Here is a 26,527-nt window from a genome sequence, read left to right on the forward strand (position 1 = left end):
TTATTTTTTAATGTAAAACCTTACCCATACCCTAATAGCCCTAACCGTCATGATTTGCTTTTAAATACTCAAAAATATTCACCTATCGGCATTTAGCAAACTTTATCTCTAGTGAGTTTATAAGTTAAAAGAAATATAGAATTTCCGTTATCACGAGGAAAAACACAATTAAAAATGTTTTGGTTTAAATTTACTTTTACAGTCACATCGCCACACATCGAAAAGCATCTCAAAATTGGGACCAAATAGCAGGAGCCAGTTGTCCAATGCTTGACTCAACACAAAAAGCACTTACTACCATTGAGCACAGAAACCACGTGATTGATCAGCAACCAATGGGATAGGCCTTCCGATATAACGCATGAGTAAACACCAGACAGATCTCTGCTGCCCTGCGCAGTTGGTATGAGGAAAAGCCGACTTCTTATATACGTGGAAGTGTATTCGATACGGTGTCGAAAAAAGGGATGCCCCTTCAGCTAAACAATGAAAAAAACGTAAAAACTCAAATCAGTTTGCGAATTACGGGTAGGTGGCGCAAAGAGCATTAACTAATATTTTTAAGCAAAGTTGTGTGAGTTAGCTGACGATTGGAGTTGGGGTGAGGTTTGATAATAGAAATGACATTAAAACTAACTTAGTTCTTAACCTTTAATTCAGTTCCTTATTCTTTACCCCTTCTGTCGGAATTTCGCTAACTTTTGTGGTTTAAGTCCCACGTTAATAGCACTAATTGCAATAAACGTGGTATAAAATGCATTTGTTCCTGCAGTAATATTCTATGGTTTCGTGTATTGTTTGGTGTAAAAATCCTAGCGATACTTTTTTAGAAACATTAAAACTAAAAAAAACTTTTTCCTAACCAGTAAAGAGAAAATCAAAACGCACGCTTCGATCTACAGTACACGAATGATCAACATTTCATTCCACATAAGTAATAGTTACAAAAATACATGTTCTTTGCTTTACTGTGCTACGTTTTTATACAAGTAAAAAACGTTACCTCTACGTCATCCTTGTACCACGTGATATTTGATGACTCCGTTACGTCATAAGAGATCGGTACAAGGCAAAAAAGTTCACGAAACTCATCACGTTTAGCTGTACTTTTGTTCCCCAAAACATCTCTGTCGAAGCTGAAATCTCCTTCGCCCTTGTAGGTGGGTTTGAAGTACCAAGACTTCCACGTGACTGCATGGATACAAAATTTTGTTTTCAATTGTTGCACGAACCATTTTTACTTTTACGCCTAAAATATGTAGGATTATGATGGTCCTTTGCCCGAAAATAATGGTTCCCTTGACTGAACATTCCTATCTGGCCCAAAGTTGAAAGATGTGTACGCAACTGGTTGTTGTGGGGCATGAAACAGGCTCAAAAAATGTCAAAACGCACCATAAAATATGCGACCCGTAAGAACTTTCAGGTGACTAAAGTTTGAATCACGACGTATAGTTTGGCAAAAAAACTAAAGCTAAAGAACAAGATTTAAATAGTACATTCATTTTTGTGTTTATGGTCTGTGATAACATAATAGCGCATATGACACGAGGCATTAAACACGATTCAAATAAATAAAAAGTCCTAGGAAGACATCTAAACGATGATTTTTATTTGCTTATTGGACCCGAACAAAATAAAAGTTTTCATATTTTCTGGGGTTGGAAATTATAACCTGGATTGGTAAAGAATTTAGATGCTGGCATTCCCTTTAAGTTGAATGGAACCACGTGATCACCCAATTGCTCTACTTGATTCTGCTTTAAACTGAACACGTATCCATGGTAACCGTCAGCGTGGCGCTCTGTAGCGCCATCTTTCGCATGTTCAGCCCCTTCGAAGAGATTCTAAACGGATGTGTGCTTTAGTAAATAGATAATTAGCAACATATTTTGGCTTTTTTCAGTGTTTTGAGTACTATTTACGTCTGTACGTTTTTCACGTAAAAAATATTGCCACAGCTAATTTAGAAAAGAATACAATACAAATTCGGTATTTTGTAAGATTGGCCAAATTACATGGTCTAAGTCTAATCGGTTCGACTTTAACTTGTGTAGTTCTCGTGGTTTATCAGACTTTGTACAGTTACCTTTTCCGCTCCACCGAGGAGAATAATAGGTTCAGGTTTATTTTCTTTTGTTATTAAACCAAACTTTTCTTCCATTAGTTTGCCGTCGTTTGCCCGTAGCCTGACCGTGCCATCCCTGCCAGAATTATAATATGTTCAGTCTATGTAACAAATAATCCACAAAACTAGCGAATCGAGTTCCACATATATATATCTTATTTCATTAACAGGATGGTTTTATCCTACTGGCCGATTCAAAGAAAAAAGTACCCTGACGTTTTTCTAGCACACTAATACCACAAAAGTGTCACAAAAAGTTTGTTAAAAAGTTTCTTGATGACAATATGTTTCTAGCGTACATGCGTAAAATTCTGAAAATAATATGTTAACAGTTATGTTTATAACTGTTAATTAGAAGTATAATCATCACCTGTATACCTTGGCTGATAAACATTGCTTACATCCAGTGGTCGGCAACCGCCTGTCCGCGGTCCGGTGCCGGTTCGCGAGTAGTTCGTTACCGGACGGGTTGCCGACCCCTGACTAACATAATAATGCGGAAATACAGTACTAGTCAAGAAACTTCTCACTAACACAGGTGCTACCTTTCTCCTTTACATATCTAGTTTAGGTTTAGCCTTTAAATTTTAAAGTCCACCAAAAAACAAATACCTCAAGAGCTGTAGGAACAATCTGTTCCAACGACGCAATGTAACAGATGCGTCGCTGTAAATTGATTTCACCGTTCCCCCGGTGGTTAAAATGAATCGCAGCGTCGTTCCATTTTCGATGAGAAGTTTCATTTTCATTTACATACAGGCATACGATATATTATATGCCGTAACTTTGAGTCCACGATATAAAAATCTCAACAGTCACGTATCTACCATGTGTGACTTGTCATTTTTGTCTGTCGAAATCAGCAAAAACCGCAGAGGGTTATGGAAATAACATCAGATACGTAAATAATACCCCTTCTTGCTGGCGCCTATGCCACAAACGTGACTTGGTGCATTAAAATTTGAATTAGTCTCTACTTTCTAAAATTTAGAAAATTGGAAAAGAAAAGGCCTACAGCTAAAAAAAAAACTCTTTTTGGAAGCTTGTTCTTTCTTTTATCTTTTTTTTACATATTGTTACCATAATTTTAAATTTCAATTTTATTGTCTCAATAAAATGAATTATTGTAAGAAAACAGCTTTTCTTCGTACAAGTCTACATCATCGGGTTCCAAGCCGCTGTCACTCAAGCTGCCAATCAGCGAATCAGATGACTCCACGTCATCGGTGTCGCTCCACCTTCGTCCTGCACTAACCTCCGGTTGTGTATTTTTGCTTGAGTCTGCTTCAGGTTTCGATTTATGCTTATGACTGGATTTCTTTGACCTCCTGCATAATTCAAACAAACTACTCAACTGCAGCATAGCGAGTGGAGAATAAACTGCATAAAATCATGAATAGATACTTCAAAATAGTGCTGTAAACCTAGCAAAAAACGTAAATGACTACTATTCTGTTCATGCTCTAGCTAGGGCAATGCAATTTCAAACTTTGGTTTCTTTAGCAACGAAATGGGGAAAGCTACATATAAAACACAAAGGTGAATATATATCACTAGAGGCTACGGGCTACGCCTGAGTTGTTGCAAAACAAACTTGTGCTTTTTCTTCTTGTGTTTCTTTTTGTGATGTTGATCACTTTCTTTTGTGTCAACATCGTCTTTCAGCAGTTGCTCTTCTTCATCATTGCTGTCAACATCTTTATTTTTGATCATTGACTTCTTTACTTCAACTTTTTTTACATTTTTTCTTCGTTTTCCCTTTTTTCGCATACACCTAAAAAAAACGGGTTTAGCAAAACGTATTAATCACAAATATAAATTTAATTCATTTAAAATAAAAACTCAAGTAAGCATAAATGGCTTTATACTTTCCTGTTTAATAAAGATCATTGTTCTGTACAGTTCATGATCATGATCTAAAAATCGCTCATTGTACTTTGCCCTATTTAATCAGAGCGTCAAAAACAGATTTAGCCTTAACAATAGTTTTGTACAAAATCAAATAACATAACATAATACCAGCTACAGACACTACAAAATGTGATCAGGATTAATAGAAGACAAGCAACTGATCCAACAATGATTAAGATGGCCCCGGTTTCTGTTACACCCGCGGAGTCCCGGATGTACGTGATAATGCTATAAACTCCACCTGGGTTGAGAATGTCTGTAAAAAAAAACTAGAATTTTAGAAACCAAAAACTACTAAATATAACTTCGTTGCAAGTAAACATATATGACCTGCACCGTTACGTACAAGTATTAGCAAGAAACTATGTTTAGAATTATTTAAAAATGCAATGTATATTCCTTGTTGCAAGCGATAAAATACTAAATGTTATTTGAACAAAGCTCGTAAATCCTGTATACTCAGGTGAGCTACTCCCATAGGCCGTTACAAAACTTTTCTAAATACCGATTGATCGGGTAAACTGTAAAGAGTACAGGTATTTATCTTAACCGTGAGACTGGAATTGGGCAAGAATTAAATGTAAGATTGGGGCCTTTATAAGTTGGGTTTATTTTTTAATGTAAAACCTTACCCATACCCTAATAGCCCTAACCGTCATGATTTGCTTTTAAATACTCAAAAATATTCACCTATCGGCATTTAGCAAACTTTATCTCTAGTGAGTTTATAAGTTAAAAGAAATATAGAATTTCCGTTATCACGAGGAAAAACACAATTAAAAATGTTTTGGTTTAAATTTACTTTTACAGTCACATCGCCACACATCGAAAAGCATCTCAAAATTGGGACCAAATAGCAGGAGCCAGTTGTCCAATGCTTGACTCAACACAAAAAGCACTTACTACCATTGAGCACAGAAACCACGTGATTGATCAGCAACCAATGGGATAGGCCTTCCGATATAACGCATGAGTAAACACCAGACAGATCTCTGCTGCCCTGCGCAGTTGGTATGAGGAAAAGCCGACTTCTTATATACGTGGAAGTGTATTCGATACGGTGTCGAAAAAAGGGATGCCCCTTCAGCTAAACAATGAAAAAAACGTAAAAACTCAAATCAGTTTGCGAATTACGGGTAGGTGGCGCAAAGAGCATTAACTAATATTTTTAAGCAAAGTTGTGTGAGTTAGCTGACGATTGGAGTTGGGGTGAGGTTTGATAATAGAAATGACATTAAAACTAACTTAGTTCTTAACCTTTAATTCAGTTCCTTATTCTTTACCCCTTCTGTCGGAATTTCGCTAACTTTTGTGGTTTAAGTCCCACGTTAATAGCACTAATTGCAATAAACGTGGTATAAAATGCATTTGTTCCTGCAGTAATATTCTATGGTTTCGTGTATTGTTTGGTGTAAAAATCCTAGCGATACTTTTTTAGAAACATTAAAACTAAAAAAAACTTTTTCCTAACCAGTAAAGAGAAAATCAAAACGCACGCTTCGATCTACAGTACACGAATGATCAACATTTCATTCCACATAAGTAATAGTTACAAAAATACATGTTCTTTGCTTTACTGTGCTACGTTTTTATACAAGTAAAAAACGTTACCTCTACGTCATCCTTGTACCACGTGATATTTGATGACTCCGTTACGTCATAAGAGATCGGTACAAGGCAAAAAAGTTCACGAAACTCATCACGTTTAGCTGTACTTTTGTTCCCCAAAACATCTCTGTCGAAGCTGAAATCTCCTTCGCCCTTGTAGGTGGGTTTGAAGTACCAAGACTTCCACGTGACTGCATGGATACAAAATTTTGTTTTCAATTGTTGCACGAACCATTTTTACTTTTACGCCTAAAATATGTAGGATTATGATGGTCCTTTGCCCGAAAATAATGGTTCCCTTGACTGAACATTCCTATCTGGCCCAAAGTTGAAAGATGTGTACGCAACTGGTTGTTGTGGGGCATGAAACAGGCTCAAAAAATGTCAAAACGCACCATAAAATATGCGACCCGTAAGAACTTTCAGGTGACTAAAGTTTGAATCACGACGTATAGTTTGGCAAAAAAACTAAAGCTAAAGAACAAGATTTAAATAGTACATTCATTTTTGTGTTTATGGTCTGTGATAACATAATAGCGCATATGACACGAGGCATTAAACACGATTCAAATAAATAAAAAGTCCTAGGAAGACATCTAAACGATGATTTTTATTTGCTTATTGGACCCGAACAAAATAAAAGTTTTCATATTTTCTGGGGTTGGAAATTATAACCTGGATTGGTAAAGAATTTAGATGCTGGCATTCCCTTTAAGTTGAATGGAACCACGTGATCACCCAATTGCTCTACTTGATTCTGCTTTAAACTGAACACGTATCCATGGTAACCGTCAGCGTGGCGCTCTGTAGCGCCATCTTTCGCATGTTCAGCCCCTTCGAAGAGATTCTAAACGGATGTGTGCTTTAGTAAATAGATAATTAGCAACATATTTTGGCTTTTTTCAGTGTTTTGAGTACTATTTACGTCTGTACGTTTTTCACGTAAAAAATATTGCCACAGCTAATTTAGAAAAGAATACAATACAAATTCGGTATTTTGTAAGATTGGCCAAATTACATGGTCTAAGTCTAATCGGTTCGACTTTAACTTGTGTAGTTCTCGTGGTTTATCAGACTTTGTACAGTTACCTTTTCCGCTCCACCGAGGAGAATAATAGGTTCAGGTTTATTTTCTTTTGTTATTAAACCAAACTTTTCTTCCATTAGTTTGCCGTCGTTTGCCCGTAGCCTGACCGTGCCATCCCTGCCAGAATTATAATATGTTCAGTCTATGTAACAAATAATCCACAAAACTAGCGAATCGAGTTCCACATATATATATCTTATTTCATTAACAGGATGGTTTTATCCTACTGGCCGATTCAAAGAAAAAAGTACCCTGACGTTTTTCTAGCACACTAATACCACAAAAGTGTCACAAAAAGTTTGTTAAAAAGTTTCTTGATGACAATATGTTTCTAGCGTACATGCGTAAAATTCTGAAAATAATATGTTAACAGTTATGTTTATAACTGTTAATTAGAAGTATAATCATCACCTGTATACCTTGGTTGATAAACATTGCTTACATCCAGTGGTCGGCAACCGCCTGTCCGCGGTCCGGTGCCGGTTCGCGAGTAGTTCGTTACCGGACGGGTTGCCGACCCCTGACTAACATAATAATGCGGAAATACAGTACTAGTCAAGAAACTTCTCACTAACACAGGTGCTACCTTTCTCCTTTACATATCTAGTTTAGGTTTAGCCTTTAAATTTTAAAGTCCACCAAAAAACAAATACCTCAAGAGCTGTAGGAACAATCTGTTCCAACGACGCAATGTAACAGATGCGTCGCTGTAAATTGATTTCACCGTTCCCCCGGTGGTTAAAATGAATCGCAGCGTCGTTCCATTTTCGATGAGAAGTTTCATTTTCATTTACATACAGGCATACGATATATTATATGCCGTAACTTTGAGTCCACGATATAAAAATCTCAACAGTCACGTATCTACCATGTGTGACTTGTCATTTTTGTCTGTCGAAATCAGCAAAAACCGCAGAGGGTTATGGAAATAACATCAGATACGTAAATAATACCCCTTCTTGCTGGCGCCTATGCCACAAACGTGACTTGGTGCATTAAAATTTGAATTAGTCTCTACTTTCTAAAATTTAGAAAATTGGAAAAGAAAAGGCCTACAGCTAAAAAAAAAACTCTTTTTGGAAGCTTGTTCTTTCTTTTATCTTTTTTTTACATATTGTTACCATAATTTTAAATTTCAATTTTATTGTCTCAATAAAATGAATTATTGTAAGAAAACAGCTTTTCTTCGTACAAGTCTACATCATCGGGTTCCAAGCCGCTGTCACTCAAGCTGCCAATCAGCGAATCAGATGACTCCACGTCATCGGTGTCGCTCCACCTTCGTCCTGCACTAACCTCCGGTTGTGTATTTTTGCTTGAGTCTGCTTCAGGTTTCGATTTATGCTTATGACTGGATTTCTTTGACCTCCTGCATAATTCAAACAAACTACTCAACTGCAGCATAGCGAGTGGAGAATAAACTGCATAAAATCATGAATAGATACTTCAAAATAGTGCTGTAAACCTAGCAAAAAACGTAAATGACTACTATTCTGTTCATGCTCTAGCTAGGGCAATGCAATTTCAAACTTTGGTTTCTTTAGCAACGAAATGGGGAAAGCTACATATAAAACACAAAGGTGAATATATATCACTAGAGGCTACGGGCTACGCCTGAGTTGTTGCAAAACAAACTTGTGCTTTTTCTTCTTGTGTTTCTTTTTGTGATGTTGATCACTTTCTTTTGTGTCAACATCGTCTTTCAGCAGTTGCTCTTCTTCATCATTGCTGTCAACATCTTTATTTTTGATCATTGACTTCTTTACTTCAACTTTTTTTACATTTTTTCTTCGTTTTCCCTTTTTTCGCATACACCTAAAAAAAACGGGTTTAGCAAAACGTATTAATCACAAATATAAATTTAATTCATTTAAAATAAAAACTCAAGTAAGCATAAATGGCTTTATACTTTCCTGTTTAATAAAGATCATTGTTCTGTACAGTTCATGATCATGATCTAAAAATCGCTCATTGTACTTTGCCCTATTTAATCAGAGCGTCAAAAACAGATTTAGCCTTAACAATAGTTTTGTACAAAATCAAATAACATAACATAATACCAGCTACAGACACTACAAAATGTGATCAGGATTAATAGAAGACAAGCAACTGATCCAACAATGATTAAGATGGCCCCGGTTTCTGTTACACCCGCGGAGTCCCGGATGTACGTGATAATGCTATAAACTCCACCTGGGTTGAGAATGTCTGTAAAAAAAAACTAGAATTTTAGAAACCAAAAACTACTAAATATAACTTCGTTGCAAGTAAACATATATGACCTGCACCGTTACGTACAAGTATTAGCAAGAAACTATGTTTAGAATTATTTAAAAATGCAATGTATATTCCTTGTTGCAAGCGATAAAATACTAAATGTTATTTGAACAAAGCTCGTAAATCCTGTATACTCAGGTGAGCTACTCCCATAGGCCGTTACAAAACTTTTCTAAATACCGATTGATCGGGTAAACTGTAAAGAGTACAGGTATTTATCTTAACCGTGAGACTGGAATTGGGCAAGAATTAAATGTAAGATTGGGGCCTTTATAAGTTGGGTTTATTTTTTAATGTAAAACCTTACCCATACCCTAATAGCCCTAACCGTCATGATTTGCTTTTAAATACTCAAAAATATTCACCTATCGGCATTTAGCAAACTTTATCTCTAGTGAGTTTATAAGTTAAAAGAAATATAGAATTTCCGTTATCACGAGGAAAAACACAATTAAAAATGTTTTGGTTTAAATTTACTTTTACAGTCACATCGCCACACATCGAAAAGCATCTCAAAATTGGGACCAAATAGCAGGAGCCAGTTGTCCAATGCTTGACTCAACACAAAAAGCACTTACTACCATTGAGCACAGAAACCACGTGATTGATCAGCAACCAATGGGATAGGCCTTCCGATATAACGCATGAGTAAACACCAGACAGATCTCTGCTGCCCTGCGCAGTTGGTATGAGGAAAAGCCGACTTCTTATATACGTGGAAGTGTATTCGATACGGTGTCGAAAAAAGGGATGCCCCTTCAGCTAAACAATGAAAAAAACGTAAAAACTCAAATCAGTTTGCGAATTACGGGTAGGTGGCGCAAAGAGCATTAACTAATATTTTTAAGCAAAGTTGTGTGAGTTAGCTGACGATTGGAGTTGGGGTGAGGTTTGATAATAGAAATGACATTAAAACTAACTTAGTTCTTAACCTTTAATTCAGTTCCTTATTCTTTACCCCTTCTGTCGGAATTTCGCTAACTTTTGTGGTTTAAGTCCCACGTTAATAGCACTAATTGCAATAAACGTGGTATAAAATGCATTTGTTCCTGCAGTAATATTCTATGGTTTCGTGTATTGTTTGGTGTAAAAATCCTAGCGATACTTTTTTAGAAACATTAAAACTAAAAAAAACTTTTTCCTAACCAGTAAAGAGAAAATCAAAACGCACGCTTCGATCTACAGTACACGAATGATCAACATTTCATTCCACATAAGTAATAGTTACAAAAATACATGTTCTTTGCTTTACTGTGCTACGTTTTTATACAAGTAAAAAACGTTACCTCTACGTCATCCTTGTACCACGTGATATTTGATGACTCCGTTACGTCATAAGAGATCGGTACAAGGCAAAAAAGTTCACGAAACTCATCACGTTTAGCTGTACTTTTGTTCCCCAAAACATCTCTGTCGAAGCTGAAATCTCCTTCGCCCTTGTAGGTGGGTTTGAAGTACCAAGACTTCCACGTGACTGCATGGATACAAAATTTTGTTTTCAATTGTTGCACGAACCATTTTTACTTTTACGCCTAAAATATGTAGGATTATGATGGTCCTTTGCCCGAAAATAATGGTTCCCTTGACTGAACATTCCTATCTGGCCCAAAGTTGAAAGATGTGTACGCAACTGGTTGTTGTGGGGCATGAAACAGGCTCAAAAAATGTCAAAACGCACCATAAAATATGCGACCCGTTAGAACTTTCAGGTGACTAAAGTTTGAATCACGACGTATAGTTTGGCAAAAAAACTAAAGCTAAAGAACAAGATTTAAATAGTACATTCATTTTTGTGTTTATGGTCTGTGATAACATAATAGCGCATATGACACGAGGCATTAAACACGATTCAAATAAATAAAAAGTCCTAGGAAGACATCTAAACGATGATTTTTATTTGCTTATTGGACCCGAACAAAATAAAAGTTTTCATATTTTCTGGGGTTGGAAATTATAACCTGGATTGGTAAAGAATTTAGATGCTGGCATTCCCTTTAAGTTGAATGGAACCACGTGATCACCCAATTGCTCTACTTGATTCTGCTTTAAACTGAACACGTATCCATGGTAACCGTCAGCGTGGCGCTCTGTAGCGCCATCTTTCGCATGTTCAGCCCCTTCGAAGAGATTCTAAACGGATGTGTGCTTTAGTAAATAGATAATTAGCAACATATTTTGGCTTTTTTCAGTGTTTTGAGTACTATTTACGTCTGTACGTTTTTCACGTAAAAAATATTGCCACAGCTAATTTAGAAAAGAATACAATACAAATTCGGTATTTTGTAAGATTGGCCAAATTACATGGTCTAAGTCTAATCGGTTCGACTTTAACTTGTGTAGTTCTCGTGGTTTATCAGACTTTGTACAGTTACCTTTTCCGCTCCACCGAGGAGAATAATAGGTTCAGGTTTATTTTCTTTTGTTATTAAACCAAACTTTTCTTCCATTAGTTTGCCGTCGTTTGCCCGTAGCCTGACCGTGCCATCCCTGCCAGAATTATAATATGTTCAGTCTATGTAACAAATAATCCACAAAACTAGCGAATCGAGTTCCACATATATATATCTTATTTCATTAACAGGATGGTTTTATCCTACTGGCCGATTCAAAGAAAAAAGTACCCTGACGTTTTTCTAGCACACTAATACCACAAAAGTGTCACAAAAAGTTTGTTAAAAAGTTTCTTGATGACAATATGTTTCTAGCGTACATGCGTAAAATTCTGAAAATAATATGTTAACAGTTATGTTTATAACTGTTAATTAGAAGTATAATCATCACCTGTATACCTTGGCTGATAAACATTGCTTACATCCAGTGGTCGGCAACCGCCTGTCCGCGGTCCGGTGCCGGTTCGCGAGTAGTTCGTTACCGGACGGGTTGCCGACCCCTGACTAACATAATAATGCGGAAATACAGTACTAGTCAAGAAACTTCTCACTAACACAGGTGCTACCTTTCTCCTTTACATATCTAGTTTAGGTTTAGCCTTTAAATTTTAAAGTCCACCAAAAAACAAATACCTCAAGAGCTGTAGGAACAATCTGTTCCAACGACGCAATGTAACAGATGCGTCGCTGTAAATTGATTTCACCGTTCCCCCGGTGGTTAAAATGAATCGCAGCGTCGTTCCATTTTCGATGAGAAGTTTCATTTTCATTTACATACAGGCATACGATATATTATATGCCGTAACTTTGAGTCCACGATATAAAAATCTCAACAGTCACGTATCTACCATGTGTGACTTGTCATTTTTGTCTGTCGAAATCAGCAAAAACCGCAGAGGGTTATGGAAATAACATCAGATACGTAAATAATACCCCTTCTTGCTGGCGCCTATGCCACAAACGTGACTTGGTGCATTAAAATTTGAATTAGTCTCTACTTTCTAAAATTTAGAAAATTGGAAAAGAAAAGGCCTACAGCTAAAAAAAAAACTCTTTTTGGAAGCTTGTTCTTTCTTTTATCTTTTTTTTACATATTGTTACCATAATTTTAAATTTCAATTTTATTGTCTCAATAAAATGAATTATTGTAAGAAAACAGCTTTTCTTCGTACAAGTCTACATCATCGGGTTCCAAGCCGCTGTCACTCAAGCTGCCAATCAGCGAATCAGATGACTCCACGTCATCGGTGTCGCTCCACCTTCGTCCTGCACTAACCTCCGGTTGTGTATTTTTGCTTGAGTCTGCTTCAGGTTTCGATTTATGCTTATGACTGGATTTCTTTGACCTCCTGCATAATTCAAACAAACTACTCAACTGCAGCATAGCGAGTGGAGAATAAACTGCATAAAATCATGAATAGATACTTCAAAATAGTGCTGTAAACCTAGCAAAAAACGTAAATGACTACTATTCTGTTCATGCTCTAGCTAGGGCAATGCAATTTCAAACTTTGGTTTCTTTAGCAACGAAATGGGGAAAGCTACATATAAAACACAAAGGTGAATATATATCACTAGAGGCTACGGGCTACGCCTGAGTTGTTGCAAAACAAACTTGTGCTTTTTCTTCTTGTGTTTCTTTTTGTGATGTTGATCACTTTCTTTTGTGTCAACATCGTCTTTCAGCAGTTGCTCTTCTTCATCATTGCTGTCAACATCTTTATTTTTGATCATTGACTTCTTTACTTCAACTTTTTTTACATTTTTTCTTCGTTTTCCCTTTTTTCGCATACACCTAAAAAAAACGGGTTTAGCAAAACGTATTAATCACAAATATAAATTTAATTCATTTAAAATAAAAACTCAAGTAAGCATAAATGGCTTTATACTTTCCTGTTTAATAAAGATCATTGTTCTGTACAGTTCATGATCATGATCTAAAAATCGCTCATTGTACTTTGCCCTATTTAATCAGAGCGTCAAAAACAGATTTAGCCTTAACAATAGTTTTGTACAAAATCAAATAACATAACATAATACCAGCTACAGACACTACAAAATGTGATCAGGATTAATAGAAGACAAGCAACTGATCCAACAATGATTAAGATGGCCCCGGTTTCTGTTACACCCGCGGAGTCCCGGATGTACGTGATAATGCTATAAACTCCACCTGGGTTGAGAATGTCTGTAAAAAAAAACTAGAATTTTAGAAACCAAAAACTACTAAATATAACTTCGTTGCAAGTAAACATATATGACCTGCACCGTTACGTACAAGTATTAGCAAGAAACTATGTTTAGAATTATTTAAAAATGCAATGTATATTCCTTGTTGCAAGCGATAAAATACTAAATGTTATTTGAACAAAGCTCGTAAATCCTGTATACTCAGGTGAGCTACTCCCATAGGCCGTTACAAAACTTTTCTAAATACCGATTGATCGGGTAAACTGTAAAGAGTACAGGTATTTATCTTAACCGTGAGACTGGAATTGGGCAAGAATTAAATGTAAGATTGGGGCCTTTATAAGTTGGGTTTATTTTTTAATGTAAAACCTTACCCATACCCTAATAGCCCTAACCGTCATGATTTGCTTTTAAATACTCAAAAATATTCACCTATCGGCATTTAGCAAACTTTATCTCTAGTGAGTTTATAAGTTAAAAGAAATATAGAATTTCCGTTATCACGAGGAAAAACACAATTAAAAATGTTTTGGTTTAAATTTACTTTTACAGTCACATCGCCACACATCGAAAAGCATCTCAAAATTGGGACCAAATAGCAGGAGCCAGTTGTCCAATGCTTGACTCAACACAAAAAGCACTTACTACCATTGAGCACAGAAACCACGTGATTGATCAGCAACCAATGGGATAGGCCTTCCGATATAACGCATGAGTAAACACCAGACAGATCTCTGCTGCCCTGCGCAGTTGGTATGAGGAAAAGCCGACTTCTTATATACGTGGAAGTGTATTCGATACGGTGTCGAAAAAAGGGATGCCCCTTCAGCTAAACAATGAAAAAAACGTAAAAACTCAAATCAGTTTGCGAATTACGGGTAGGTGGCGCAAAGAGCATTAACTAATATTTTTAAGCAAAGTTGTGTGAGTTAGCTGACGATTGGAGTTGGGGTGAGGTTTGATAATAGAAATGACATTAAAACTAACTTAGTTCTTAACCTTTAATTCAGTTCCTTATTCTTTACCCCTTCTGTCGGAATTTCGCTAACTTTTGTGGTTTAAGTCCCACGTTAATAGCACTAATTGCAATAAACGTGGTATAAAATGCATTTGTTCCTGCAGTAATATTCTATGGTTTCGTGTATTGTTTGGTGTAAAAATCCTAGCGATACTTTTTTAGAAACATTAAAACTAAAAAAAACTTTTTCCTAACCAGTAAAGAGAAAATCAAAACGCACGCTTCGATCTACAGTACACGAATGGTCAATATTTCATTCCACATAAGTAATAGTTACAAAAATACATGTTCTTTGCTTTACTGTGCTACGTTTTTATACAAGTAAAAAACGTTACCTCTACGTCATCCTTGTACCACGTGATATTTGGTGACTCCGTTACGTCATAAGAGATCGGTACAAGGCAAAAAAGTTCACGAAACTCATCACGTTTAGCTGTACTTTTGTTCCCCAAAACATCTCTGTCGAAGCTGAAATCTCCTTCGCCCTTGTAGGTGGGTTTGAAGTACCAAGACTTCCACGTGACTGCATGGATACAAAATTTTGTTTTCAATTGTTGCAAGAACCATTTTTACTTTTACGCCTAAAATATGTAGGATTATGATGGTCCTTTGCCCGAAAATAATGGTTCCCTTGACTGAACATTCCTATCTGGCCCAAAGTGGAAAGATGTGTACGCAACTGGTTGTTGTGGGGCATGAAACAGGCTCAAAAAATGTCAAACACACCTCTTATAAAATATGCGACCCGTAAGAACTTTCACGCGACTAAAGTTTGAATCACGACGTATAATTTGGCAAAAAAACTGAGCTAAAGAACAACATTTAAATAGTACATTCATTTTTGTGTTTATGCTCTGTGATAACATAATAGCGCATAAGACACGAGGTATTAAATACGATTCAAATAAATTTCAAATAAAAGTTCTAGGAAGACATCTAAACGATGATTGTTATTTAGCGGAAATAAAGGAAGTTTATTTGCTTATTGGACCCGAACAAAATAAAAGTTTACATATTTCTGGGGTTGGGAATTATAACCTGGATTGGTGAAGAATTTAGATGCTGGCATTCCCTTTAAGTTGAATGGAACCACGTGATCATCCAACTTCTCTACTTGATTCTGCTTTAAACTGAACACGTATCCATGGTAACCGTCAGCGTGGCGCTCTGTAGCGCCATCTTTCGCATGTTCAGCCCCTTCGAAGAGATTCTAAACGGATGTGTGCTTTAGTAAATAGATAATTAGCAACATATTTTGGCTTTTTTCAGTGTTTTGAGTACTATTTACGTCTGTACGTTTTTCACGTAAAAAATATTGCCACAGCTAATTTAGAAAAGAATACAATACAAATTCGGTATTTTGTAAGATTGGCCAAATTACATGGTCTAAGACTAAGTCTAATCGGTTCGACTTTAACTTGTGTAGTTCTCGTGGTTTATCAGATTTTGTACAGTTACCTTTTCCGCTCCACCGAGGAGAATAATAGGTTCAGGTTTATTTTCTTTTGTTATTAAACCAAACTTTTCTTCCATTAGTTTGCCGTCGTTTGCCCGTAGCCTGACCGTGCCATCCCTGCCAGAATTATAATATGTTCAGTCTATGTAACAAATAATCCACAAAACTAGCGAATCGAGTTCCACATATATATATCTTATTTCATTAACAGGATGGTTTTATCCTACTGGCCGATTCAAAGAAAAAAGTACCCTGACGTTTTTCTAGCACACTAATACCACAAAAGTGTCACAAAAAGTTTGTTAAAAAGTTTCTTGATGACAATATGTTTCTAGCGTACATGCGTAAAATTCTGAAAATAATATGTTAACAGTTATGTTTATAACTGTTAATTAGAAGTATAATCATCACCTGTATACCTTGGCTGATAAACATTGCTTACATCCAGTGGTTGGCAACCGCCTGTCCGCGGTCCGGTGCCGGTTCGCGAGTAGTTCGTTACCGGACGGGTTGCCGACCCCTGACTAACATAATAATGCGGAAATACAGTACTAGTCAAGAAACTTCTCACCAACACAGGTGCTACCTTTCTCCTTTACATATCTAGTTTAGGTTTAGCCTTTAAATTTTAAAGTCCACCAAAAAACAAATACCTCAAGAGCTGTAGGAACAATCTGTTCCAACGACGCAATGTAACAGATGCGTCGCTGTAAATTGATTTCACCGTTCCCCCGGTGGTTAAAATGAATCGCAGCGTCGTTCCATTTTCGATGAGAAGTTTCATGTGTGATGCTAAGTTGTGCTCACCTGCACAAAACAAAAAATAACATTTGGAGAGCGTCAACTCGATTCAAATCGACCTAATTTCCTAGATATTTATGCATTTCGCACCACAGTAACTATCAGAAGGATTTAAATGGAGAAAAGGCATTGAAGTTTAAACAAGATACTGTGACTATTTTAATGTTTCATTAAATTGATGTGTCATTATACCTCGAGCATGTTTAACAGATGCTAAATTCCTAATTGTATGACGTCAGTTGGAAACAAAGTGACATTGACCTCTGATAAAGAAGATAATTCCATCTCCTACTGTTGGCTTGAAAATCATTTCAAGGGTAGCTACGTCACGACGATCGACGTCACTGGCTGACATGACGTCGCCGGGATCGTAGACCTCACCAGGGTTGCTCCACCACACCATGGAAAGAGGAAATCGCATTCTAGATTGTAAAATAATAAAAAGTGTAAAATGTGCTTTAAAATAGTGATTTCAGGGATTTCATGGAGTACTTTTTTAAAATGTAAACAACAACATTAATTTTGAAAATTAAAATAATAATAAATAATAAAAAAACTGTTTGTTTTTCAAGACCATCGCCAATTCAAAAAATAATGCATTTTTTGTACTGAATCCCAGGGGCGTATCCAGAAATTTTTAAAGGGGGGGGTCCAACAATGTTTTTGGGGGAAATCCCCAATGACGTCACACGTCGTTCAAAACGACGCGTTATGCGGCAAAGCACTTTTTCCAAAATTGGCGGTTTCTCTACCCATCTAATTGACAGGAAGAACAGGTAATTTTAGCAAAAGCTTTGTAGTTTTCTGATTTCGCCGCTGCTATCTAGCTTACTCAGCCAAACTGCAACTGCAAAATAAGCGTGACTGTCAGGTAATCAAAATCGTTGCTTAAAAAAACAGGGTCCAATTTCTAAAGAACTAAATCTCTTGCTGAAGCGGTAATCCTACTGTTAAGTTGCGCAAAGTCACGAATGCACTAAAGGTGGTAACTGCAGAAGGCATAAATTGTGCCTGGCAAGTAACAAATTACCCTAATAACATAACTCGATTTACATCGATCTAATGTTTTTGACAAACTATTACGTGTTTGGCGGATCAAAGCAACACAACATTACACGTTTTCAACACTTTTACATTGTTCAAATGCAAAAACAGTTTGATATGTTGCACTTAGTGCAGTTACCATTTAGCAAGAAACTGCTATCAGCGTCCTAGCCGGAACGTAACTTTCCGATTGTTAGCGCATAAACCTCCTTATTAAACCCTTGTTACGTCACAATTGGCGATTAGATAACAAGCGAATACAAGAGATTGAAGGCTCACGTCTTTGAGATAACGACTCCCTGTTATCACGCAGTGGTAAACGGAACGATTTTGGCCTATTTAATTTACGCACAACTTTTTGAAAAGGGGGGGGGGGGGGGTCCGGACCCCCAAACCCCCCCCTTGGATACGCCACTGCTGAATCCCAACTCTTCATGTGCATTATTGCCCCAAGGCCCACTTGGAAAATTAACTGCTTTGAAACTACACTTGATTTCAAAATTGATTTTTGCGGCAAATCATTAAAGTGTTGGTATAAGGTTTACTGTAAAAATCTGGTACTGTTAAAAATGTCTCAACACCTTTGACGACCGTCGAAATAAGGAATAAACGCTTCATCGTGTCTTTGTTCTTGAGTAACTTTTAAATATTCCACTCCCTTACTTGCCATTGGATCGTTGAGTTGCGAATGTTTCGACAAACTGCGCTTCTTCAAGTTAAACTCTTGGAAGTTTACTTGTAATTTTGATACGTAACCTGAACGAAAAAAGCGTTTTTCTCGAAGACAAAAGTCTTAAATCTTGATAGAATTACGTTTATTGGCTAGTAGCAATAGACTGTTACAGTAAAAAATTACAGACCAATAAACAGATTTAATAAAAAAATCTGTTATCAATAAACAAAAATAGTTCAATTAACAGGCATGCAAATAATGTTTTGCGTTTAACGTAAGTATCATAGTATCAAATTGTATTACTGTCACACACTACGGTTTAAGTTTGACATTTGTTACAGGAACGTTCAGTTTCTTTATACGTGCTCCTACCTCTAAAACCGATATCCTGTTTTCGGACTTTCCCCAAACCGATACTTCCTTTGGGTCTTAACAAAATCGCTCTTGTAGTTTTGAGTAAGGAGTCAGCTTTGTAAGAACCCAACCAAGTTTTGGTGCTATCTACATAATCCAAAACATTCCCCCACAAGCTTGTGTTGGTGACGTTAGTGGTGGGGGCGGGAGTGGGGTCAGGGGTAGTTTTGGGGTCGGCCCGAAAAACTGCCGCCATGTTGACGTCATCGTTTACTCGGACATTCATGACGTCACTGACAATGGTGATGCGAAATGTGTTCCAACTGGCAAGCTGTAAATGACGTCATACTACAGTGAAAACGTAATATCACACCCTATCATGTATAAGCAACGTAATTTTTTTGGAGGTCAGTTTTGAGTAAAAAATGTTTGGTCACATGACGTCAGATTAGTGACGATAAGGTGTGATATCACATTTGCTACCTCACAACTTACGCGAACTTTGCCCACTTGCATCGAAATTACATCTGAACCGTTGAGCGACGCCGTCACCATCACGTGACCGCTCTCGCCCAATGAGACGCGCACAAACTCGTGACTTGCTTTTCGTTCCGCTTTACTGCGCGTTTTTGAGTTGATTTTGACGTTTAAAGGTGGAGGAGTTGATCCTACAGCGTCATGAGGAACCCCCGTAAATGTAAGGATTGTGCCGATGAATGAGATTGGTTTAAAGCGGAGGAAGATTGAAAGGATGGAAGACGCCTCCTGGGGTCGAAAGAGGAGCACACTGTGTTCCAGAAGATGTGCGATCACGCCTTGATAATTATCTGCGAAATATTAAAATAAACAAGCGTCACATTAAAAATACAGTCACATTACTCATTTTAATTATTCTTAGTTGTTTTGTACAGTGGAATATTTTGCAAATATGTATGTCTAATTTCTTTACACAGTCTAAAACATCAGGCGTTTTGTGCCACAAACATCAGCAAAAAACACAACTTATACTACTATCATAAAAACAGGAAATTATAACTTCACTAACTTCGACAAGGAAGGCCTTGACAAGCCGAAAATTCAGATGAAGGTCCAGGACACTTTTTCCCCAAACCATCTGGTGATGGTCGTGTGCAATCTCTCAATCTTATTCTCATTCCACCTCCACATGTGCTTACCATACATCGTGACCACGGTTCCCATATGTCAGCCCAACCGCCATTTTCTTTAATAAAAATAAAACGGAATAAAAATCATTACACTTTGGTTTTTTAAACGTGTCAAAATAGGTATTTTTTCATTTACTTTTCATTTCTATATAAACGCGCTTGTTTTCACTTGTGCATTACATTTTACACTGATGATGACAATAGTTTTGTCGAAACGTTTGTTTTAATAAAAATGAATACGTTTTACTCTACGTCGCTGGCAATTTGCTTTTTATTAAAGCTTTTCTAAAAGATTTTTAAAAAACTATATTTTTTTCAACTACCTTAACGTTGGAACGTTGTTATTTTAAAACTAAAGCTTGGCTTAGGGCCGTACGCTAGGCCCACCCAAAATTACCATGTGACAAGGCATAAAAGACAAGCAGATCGTCATATCAGCAATTGTGGTCAAACTATCATGAACATGTTTTAAAAAATGGAATCAGTTCTAAAGCCTTACTGCTGTTTAGCAACAACGACTTATATATAAACCATCATACGACTGTTTCAAGAGATTTACCAATAGAAGATCCTTTGTACCTACTGTATATAAAGGTACCAGGACCAATTACTGCAAATTTTGCAAACCCCTTTAGGACTGCTTCCTTATACGTTTAAATTGCGTATTACACACAATGTATAAATATTATGAAGGATTCAAACACTTTAAAACATGTTTTTAGGGGGCAGACAAACAAAATTATGAGGTCCCGAATGCAGACAACGCTCCAATGCACACCAAATTTTCAGTTCCAAATACACGTGTTTGTGACATCACAATGATCGTTCGAAGAAATATCTTCTACAAAAATAGTCATACACCGTGTGTGGAATATAGCACGCGCGTTTAATCCCCGCAAATTTTTGTCTTTGATCCTAACAAGCGCTGTACAAGTGTATTAGACCGCAGCTTACACCTTCAATTGTCAGATCAACTATAGTCGGATAACTACGTACGCGCTCATCCGACGTTTATTACGAAGAGGTGGTCTTTGTTGTGGTAGAAACGTACGCTTTAACATGGTCATACTAATGTGTATATTTTTAGAGCAACATCCATGTTGGTGCATTATGCGTTTTGATTACTCCAAATCAGGAGTCGGCAACTACTGGCACGCGTGCCATAAGGTTGGCACGCGAGGTGGTTTTTCATGGCACGCCAGTCGATTTGCGTGTTTATATTGAAGTAACAATTTAACCTGTTACACTGTTTGTTTTCAGTTTTTTTTATCATGCATTGTCTTAAATTCAGCCTTACATGCACAAAACACTCTGCTTCCTCTTTATTATTGATATCTGCTGGCACGAACCACTATTATCTAGAAAAGATGTTGGCACGCGAAGTCATTGGCACATGGAAATAACAGGTAAGTTGGCACGAGTCGCCTAAAAGGTTGACGACCGCTCCTCTAAGAGTCTAAATAATCAGTTTTTCGAGAAGAAAATGATATTAGTCAATGAGTTGCGATCAAATGTAAAACCTGTTTGTGGGCCTTTTTCTACAAAATTTATATAAATGATTCGGAGTGTGTGAAGTAAAAGAATAACCTCGGTACTACGTGACAATATTTAAAAAAAATTAAATTCATTTATATGTGTTTTTAAACAATTTTTTTGCTGTATAATGAAAACCTGACTTTGAATCTAAGCCTATACAACCCAATATAATTGATCTTACAATTAACAATAGAAATATATAAAATAAATATTTGTATCTGTCGCAAGGTGTCTCACGTGAGCATGGCGGAACATCCGTGCATCCTCTTTGTTGTTTTTCGGATCCAACACAATACGCAGCTGTGTGGAATGGCAAACAGTCACGAGTTCGTGTAACCCGACCTGCTTGTCCGCATGGTTCGTCACAGGCACTCCATGCTCCCCACTGCCCCCAAGTGTGTGGCTTTATAAGCGGTTCCGCTGTAACACAACAGGATTATACAGTGTAAAAGCATATGAGCCAATAAATGATAAGCTGCAGACAGTGCCGTTTGATGGCTAAACTAGCCAATGCGGCCGATCTCTCGTCACCAGCTGCACTGATGAGACCTTATAGGTCGAAACAGTGTGCACTGTCTGCAGCTTAGGATTATACAGTTTATTACAAATTGGACGGTTGGTTGTATGGTATATAATTTTCGCGTAGAAACCGAAAACAGTAAATTGTGCTCTCTGGTAATAATATAATGATTTACTCAGCAAAATAGCGCACAGAGACACAAAAAAATATCTATGCGTTAGAAAATCTAAGTCCATGTACAAAAACATGCACATAGTTTAAAATGACTCCATAAATGTGAATTACAGCTTCATGAATGACTCAGCATCTAATGAACGCAGTTTTCAAGCTAATATGCAAAAAGATTTGAGAGCAGTGCCACATATTTTAAATCAACGATGACTTCAACTTTATACCAAACCTTTACTTAACTAGTAGCCCTGAAAGTTTTGAATTAGCGCCACACAACGAATAGATTTTTTTAACAATCAAGATCAAATTAAGATGGTTTCATGCACCACCACATTTTATCACCAAAAATGATTAATTCGCGGCACCCTTGGCAATCTCCCACTGCACACCATGGTGCAGCGGCAGAGTGGTTTGAAAGACTGGAGTAGTTGTGTAAGATACAAGTTACACATAACATCCACATATACGGGGATTACACGCAAATTAATGTTTCATAACCACATCATGAAGAAGATAATTATCAGTTTCAGGCACTTGACAATAAGGAGAGACGACAGCATCCAGAAAATACATACAAGCTTAAAGGCACGTATCACAACCGCACACACGCATGGATGTGGATGCTAACAGCTTTAATCAAGTGCAACCGGGCCATGTGGTTTTAGCCAAGTCTAAGGTCAAGTTCGTGTTGATTATGGATATATTCTACTATGGTGGTCTTTTATATATTGCCTCTATTAATGTTCTTGAAAGTAAGTTGTAGGTATTTCGTGAGATTTAAATTGACTTGGCGTGGATAGATCATCGTTTGCGATTTGGCAAGACGTATGTAGACCAATTTAAATACAAGAATATCAGAATTTTTTCTCACAGCACATAAAGTGATGTAATAAATATTCAAATTGTTAAGTCTTCTGTGAGCAGGTATTACAACAATGTTAACATAAAACGAACCAAATAATAAGCAATCAGGTAAGATTTTATGTCACCGATAAATAAAAATGTTTATTATCTCTAATAACAAAAACAATTGTAAAATATTTGTGTGTGGAAGTATTGGGCCCTAGTAAACGGCAATTGATTGACAGCTCAAGTTAAGTGGACCAGCTGTTGTAGGCAAGGTTTAAACCTACATTAGCACGTACCGAAGCATTCCATTTCGATCGTTCTGTTGCACTTGCGCACTTCAGAGAACTTTCCATCACACTGGCTTCCCCAGTACTTTGGCGGCCTGCATCCTCTCCACCGAACCTGCTCCCCGGCGCCGCATGTGGCGGAACAAGGTTGCCACTCAAGCCAGGGTAGCCATTCAGCCCTATCTAAAAGTGGCAATGATGTGACATTGTTTATCGTTCAAGTGGCGCCGTATTTTGGGTAATTATACCATTGCAACGGACGCTGTACTTTACGCAGTTGAGCAAACTCCAATAGACGCTCTAAAATGACAAAAAATCTTTGGATTAGTGGTGTTTAATAAGAGAGTTCCTGACAATGGAGTTGTAAAACGCAAAGACAGGGCACGGTCTTAAAGTGCCTTCGATGACAGTAACTATATGTTGGTGTATTGATGGATCTGTACTGTGACGTAAATTGGTGCTTTTTGAAAAGTTGTAAATACATGTTGTCATAACATGACGTATACACTTGTTTCTATAAGTTCCTCCATATAAACATACATTGTAAGAAGAAGACATACAACTAATTGCGGATAAGCCACACGGATTTATGACACGACCAAATTGTTGAACTTGGAATTCCAAACATGGAAAATGTTCGTGCTTGTACAAGTATCGTCTGATATTTGCATTGTTGACTCACGACTTTTGACTTTGCATAGGTCAAGTGGATAACGATGACGCAGCTGTGACGTAAAACACCACGGACATGGAAGTGTCGCGCGATTTGTCAATTTAAAGCTTTGCGTTTCTGCGTTACGAGGCTAATTAAAATACCAACCTCAATGTACAGTGATACATTAATTTATTTTGTCTTGGCACAATGAGCCGTGATTTTAAGAACACGTACCGTAAAATAGGGAATTCGGTAGAAAAGATTTAAAACAATCGTAACTTCAAAAATTCAATTAAGTGCGTGTGGTCAAACGCAAAATAGTCGTTGCCCAAATGATTTCAAAACACACCATATACCGTTAGCTTGGTAAGTTAGTTTTAAACACTTTTATATTCGGGTTTTTTCACAATCTCCGAATGATTGTAAAAATAATCCCGCCTATTTTGCCCGGCAAATTTTATAGAAATATTATCTAACTGAATGCTTTGCTTGTAGTTCAAAAATTTCATACGTTGTTAAGCACCATGTGAATGGAGGTATTTGTTCGCACTAGAAACGAATGTTGATTTCCAAAACAAGCAGTTGAACCAGTCAAGTGGCTCCGCACGTGGGTTGCTTATGGTGAGTGTTTCATCTGTTGTGTGCAAACAGGTTTGCCGCCTCCACATGACATTTAAGGGGGGTGCACGATTCTATGGCTCCCTGCATCACTGAACATGCTTTTTGAGTAAATTAATGGAAAGGATTAAATTAAGGTCCCGTGAGGACAAACATAAATCTCATTGGATGAACTTAAACGTTTGCTGCTTCGTGCAATTTTCAAGATTTTGACCAAAATAATAAAAAATGTATTTTCGTCTCCCACCCCTTGTTGAGTTCGCCAATAATAGATGAATCATTTTAAACTTCTGGCGTTTGTCAAATTTCGTGGAAAGCATGTACGTAATTTGACAGTTTTGTTTTTCTTCGTGTATTTGTGTTAACAGTCGGCTACTGTGAAATAATATAATTGTAAAGCGTTGAATAAAATAAAAGTTAAAGTACAGCAGCAGTTATCTTTGACTATCGGTATATTGGTTTTGTGATATTTTTAAGGTTAACACAGGGTATACATTTCATGTGTATCATTAGTTTGATCTTTTTTGGCTCTATTACAACTTCTATCATTATCAAAGGTAGTCCGCAAGCTTTTGCTCTTGACCCGACTTTACCGACCACCAAGCACGTACAAACGTTAGCTTCATGTCACAACACAGCACTATTATCGTTGAAAATCCGGAAACCCTATAACGTTACGCCGGTACACAAAACTTAAGCGCATGGGTTAAGCGTGAGCGGCAGGTTTCAACAGCACCGATAAAAACAACTTCAAAAAAACCTTAAAATAAAGCAAACGCTACCGTGTTCGGTTCCCCGCACGCACATGGGCATTGGAACAGAGCAATTTTGCAGGGATGGCGTGATCAGCGATCCATATACGCCACTCAGAATCAATTAGACACGTAACTATGGGTAACGGACAGGGTTCAGTGCGCTATCAGCAACTTGTCTTGCTAACGAGGCAAGTGAATGCCAAGGTGACGACCCTGGAACAATGCTAAAGCGTTCTGTTTCAAAACAAGGCTTTGCGATTGGCCACTATAACACTTACCCTGCGGTCGCGGGGTTACTCGAGGTCATCCCACCGCGATGCGATGGATTGACGGTTTAAATTCCTCAGCGTTTTGTTTTGTTTCGCAGAGGAAAAACGAGAATGTTTTTGCGTGAACTTTAACCTTTTCCTTGCGAGAAATGTTTTTGTGCATATGTCAGCAATATTGACTGTCATGTTATGTCACTGCGCAAGAATCACAATCAATCATATTTCTTGATGCATGTTAACGGAAAAGATCCTGAGAACGTTTGGGTTCATAAATGCGTGTGGCCTACTTTTTTAGCGGCTTAAACTGGCAACAGCAGCATTCGCTTCTACAACAGTAACGGGTGTCAATCGGCATTTTGACAACGGCATTAACGTACCGTTTCTTCTAGGTCTCCAATAATTGCATGAGCATCGTCGAATTTGCATTGGTGAGTGAAACACTGTCGCTCCAATTCCGGTGAAGAGGCCATATGAAACCGCTGGAGGGCGCGATCCGCACGTTGGTTCGTGGTCAGATCCTCCAGGTCAGCTGCAACGACTGCAACAGAAAAATTACATAGACATAAGTGGAAATAAAAGAGGCAAATATATATGCCCCATCACTTCATTTGGTGATAAAATAAATCGTTCAGCATCTGGACCTATAAGGCTAAAAATTTAGTCACTAACAGAACTGACACAGCGAGTTATTTACTCCATACGGATTAAGTTAAACAAACAACAATCTATCACAAACGGGTACTTTGGTAGAGCATATATATAAC

General features: G+C 37.3%; 1 protein-coding gene across 2 annotated transcripts in view; it reads right to left on the reverse strand.

The window, feature by feature from the left end:
* Positions 1-26,527, reverse strand: part of LOC145238228 (uncharacterized) — a 30,047-nt gene that overhangs the window by 1,498 nt on the left and 2,022 nt on the right. Inside the window, exons 2-33 of one of the 2 annotated variants that reach the window (XM_080101336.1) lie at positions 26,141-26,301; positions 23,715-23,766; positions 23,476-23,649; positions 21,877-22,059; positions 19,983-20,159; positions 19,433-19,764; positions 18,956-19,268; positions 18,492-18,666; positions 17,128-17,288; positions 16,719-16,872; positions 16,068-16,182; positions 15,648-15,819; positions 14,945-15,132; positions 14,237-14,420; positions 13,442-13,589; positions 13,017-13,196; positions 11,384-11,498; positions 10,970-11,141; positions 10,298-10,485; positions 9,590-9,773; positions 8,795-8,942; positions 8,370-8,549; positions 6,737-6,851; positions 6,323-6,494; positions 5,651-5,838; positions 4,943-5,126; positions 4,148-4,295; positions 3,723-3,902; positions 2,090-2,204; positions 1,676-1,847; positions 1,004-1,191; positions 296-479 (exon numbers count right to left, since the gene is read on the reverse strand). In XM_080101336.1, coding sequence (XP_079957462.1) covers positions 296-479; positions 1,004-1,191; positions 1,676-1,847; positions 2,090-2,204; positions 3,723-3,902; positions 4,148-4,295; positions 4,943-5,126; positions 5,651-5,838; positions 6,323-6,494; positions 6,737-6,851; positions 8,370-8,549; positions 8,795-8,942; positions 9,590-9,773; positions 10,298-10,485; positions 10,970-11,141; positions 11,384-11,498; positions 13,017-13,196; positions 13,442-13,589; positions 14,237-14,420; positions 14,945-15,132; positions 15,648-15,819; positions 16,068-16,182; positions 16,719-16,872; positions 17,128-17,288; positions 18,492-18,666; positions 18,956-19,268; positions 19,433-19,764; positions 19,983-20,159; positions 21,877-22,059; positions 23,476-23,649; positions 23,715-23,766; positions 26,141-26,301 — 5,502 coding nt within the window. Of the gene's footprint in view, positions 1-295; positions 480-1,003; positions 1,192-1,675; positions 1,848-2,089; positions 2,205-2,795; positions 3,457-3,722; positions 3,903-4,147; positions 4,296-4,942; positions 5,127-5,650; positions 5,839-6,322; positions 6,495-6,736; positions 6,852-8,369; positions 8,550-8,794; positions 8,943-9,589; positions 9,774-10,297; positions 10,486-10,969; positions 11,142-11,383; positions 11,499-13,016; positions 13,197-13,441; positions 13,590-14,236; positions 14,421-14,944; positions 15,133-15,647; positions 15,820-16,067; positions 16,183-16,718; positions 16,873-17,127; positions 17,289-18,491; positions 18,667-18,955; positions 19,269-19,432; positions 19,765-19,982; positions 20,160-21,876; positions 22,060-23,475; positions 23,650-23,714; positions 23,767-26,140; positions 26,302-26,527 lie in introns of those variants that run through there. The other variant, XM_080101337.1, reaches the window with a different exon arrangement.

The sequence above is a fragment of the Phallusia mammillata genome, chromosome 7, assembly GCF_965637545.1.
Source record: "Phallusia mammillata chromosome 7, kaPhaMamm4.hap1.1, whole genome shotgun sequence".
Lineage (NCBI taxonomy): Eukaryota > Metazoa > Chordata > Ascidiacea > Phlebobranchia > Ascidiidae > Phallusia > Phallusia mammillata.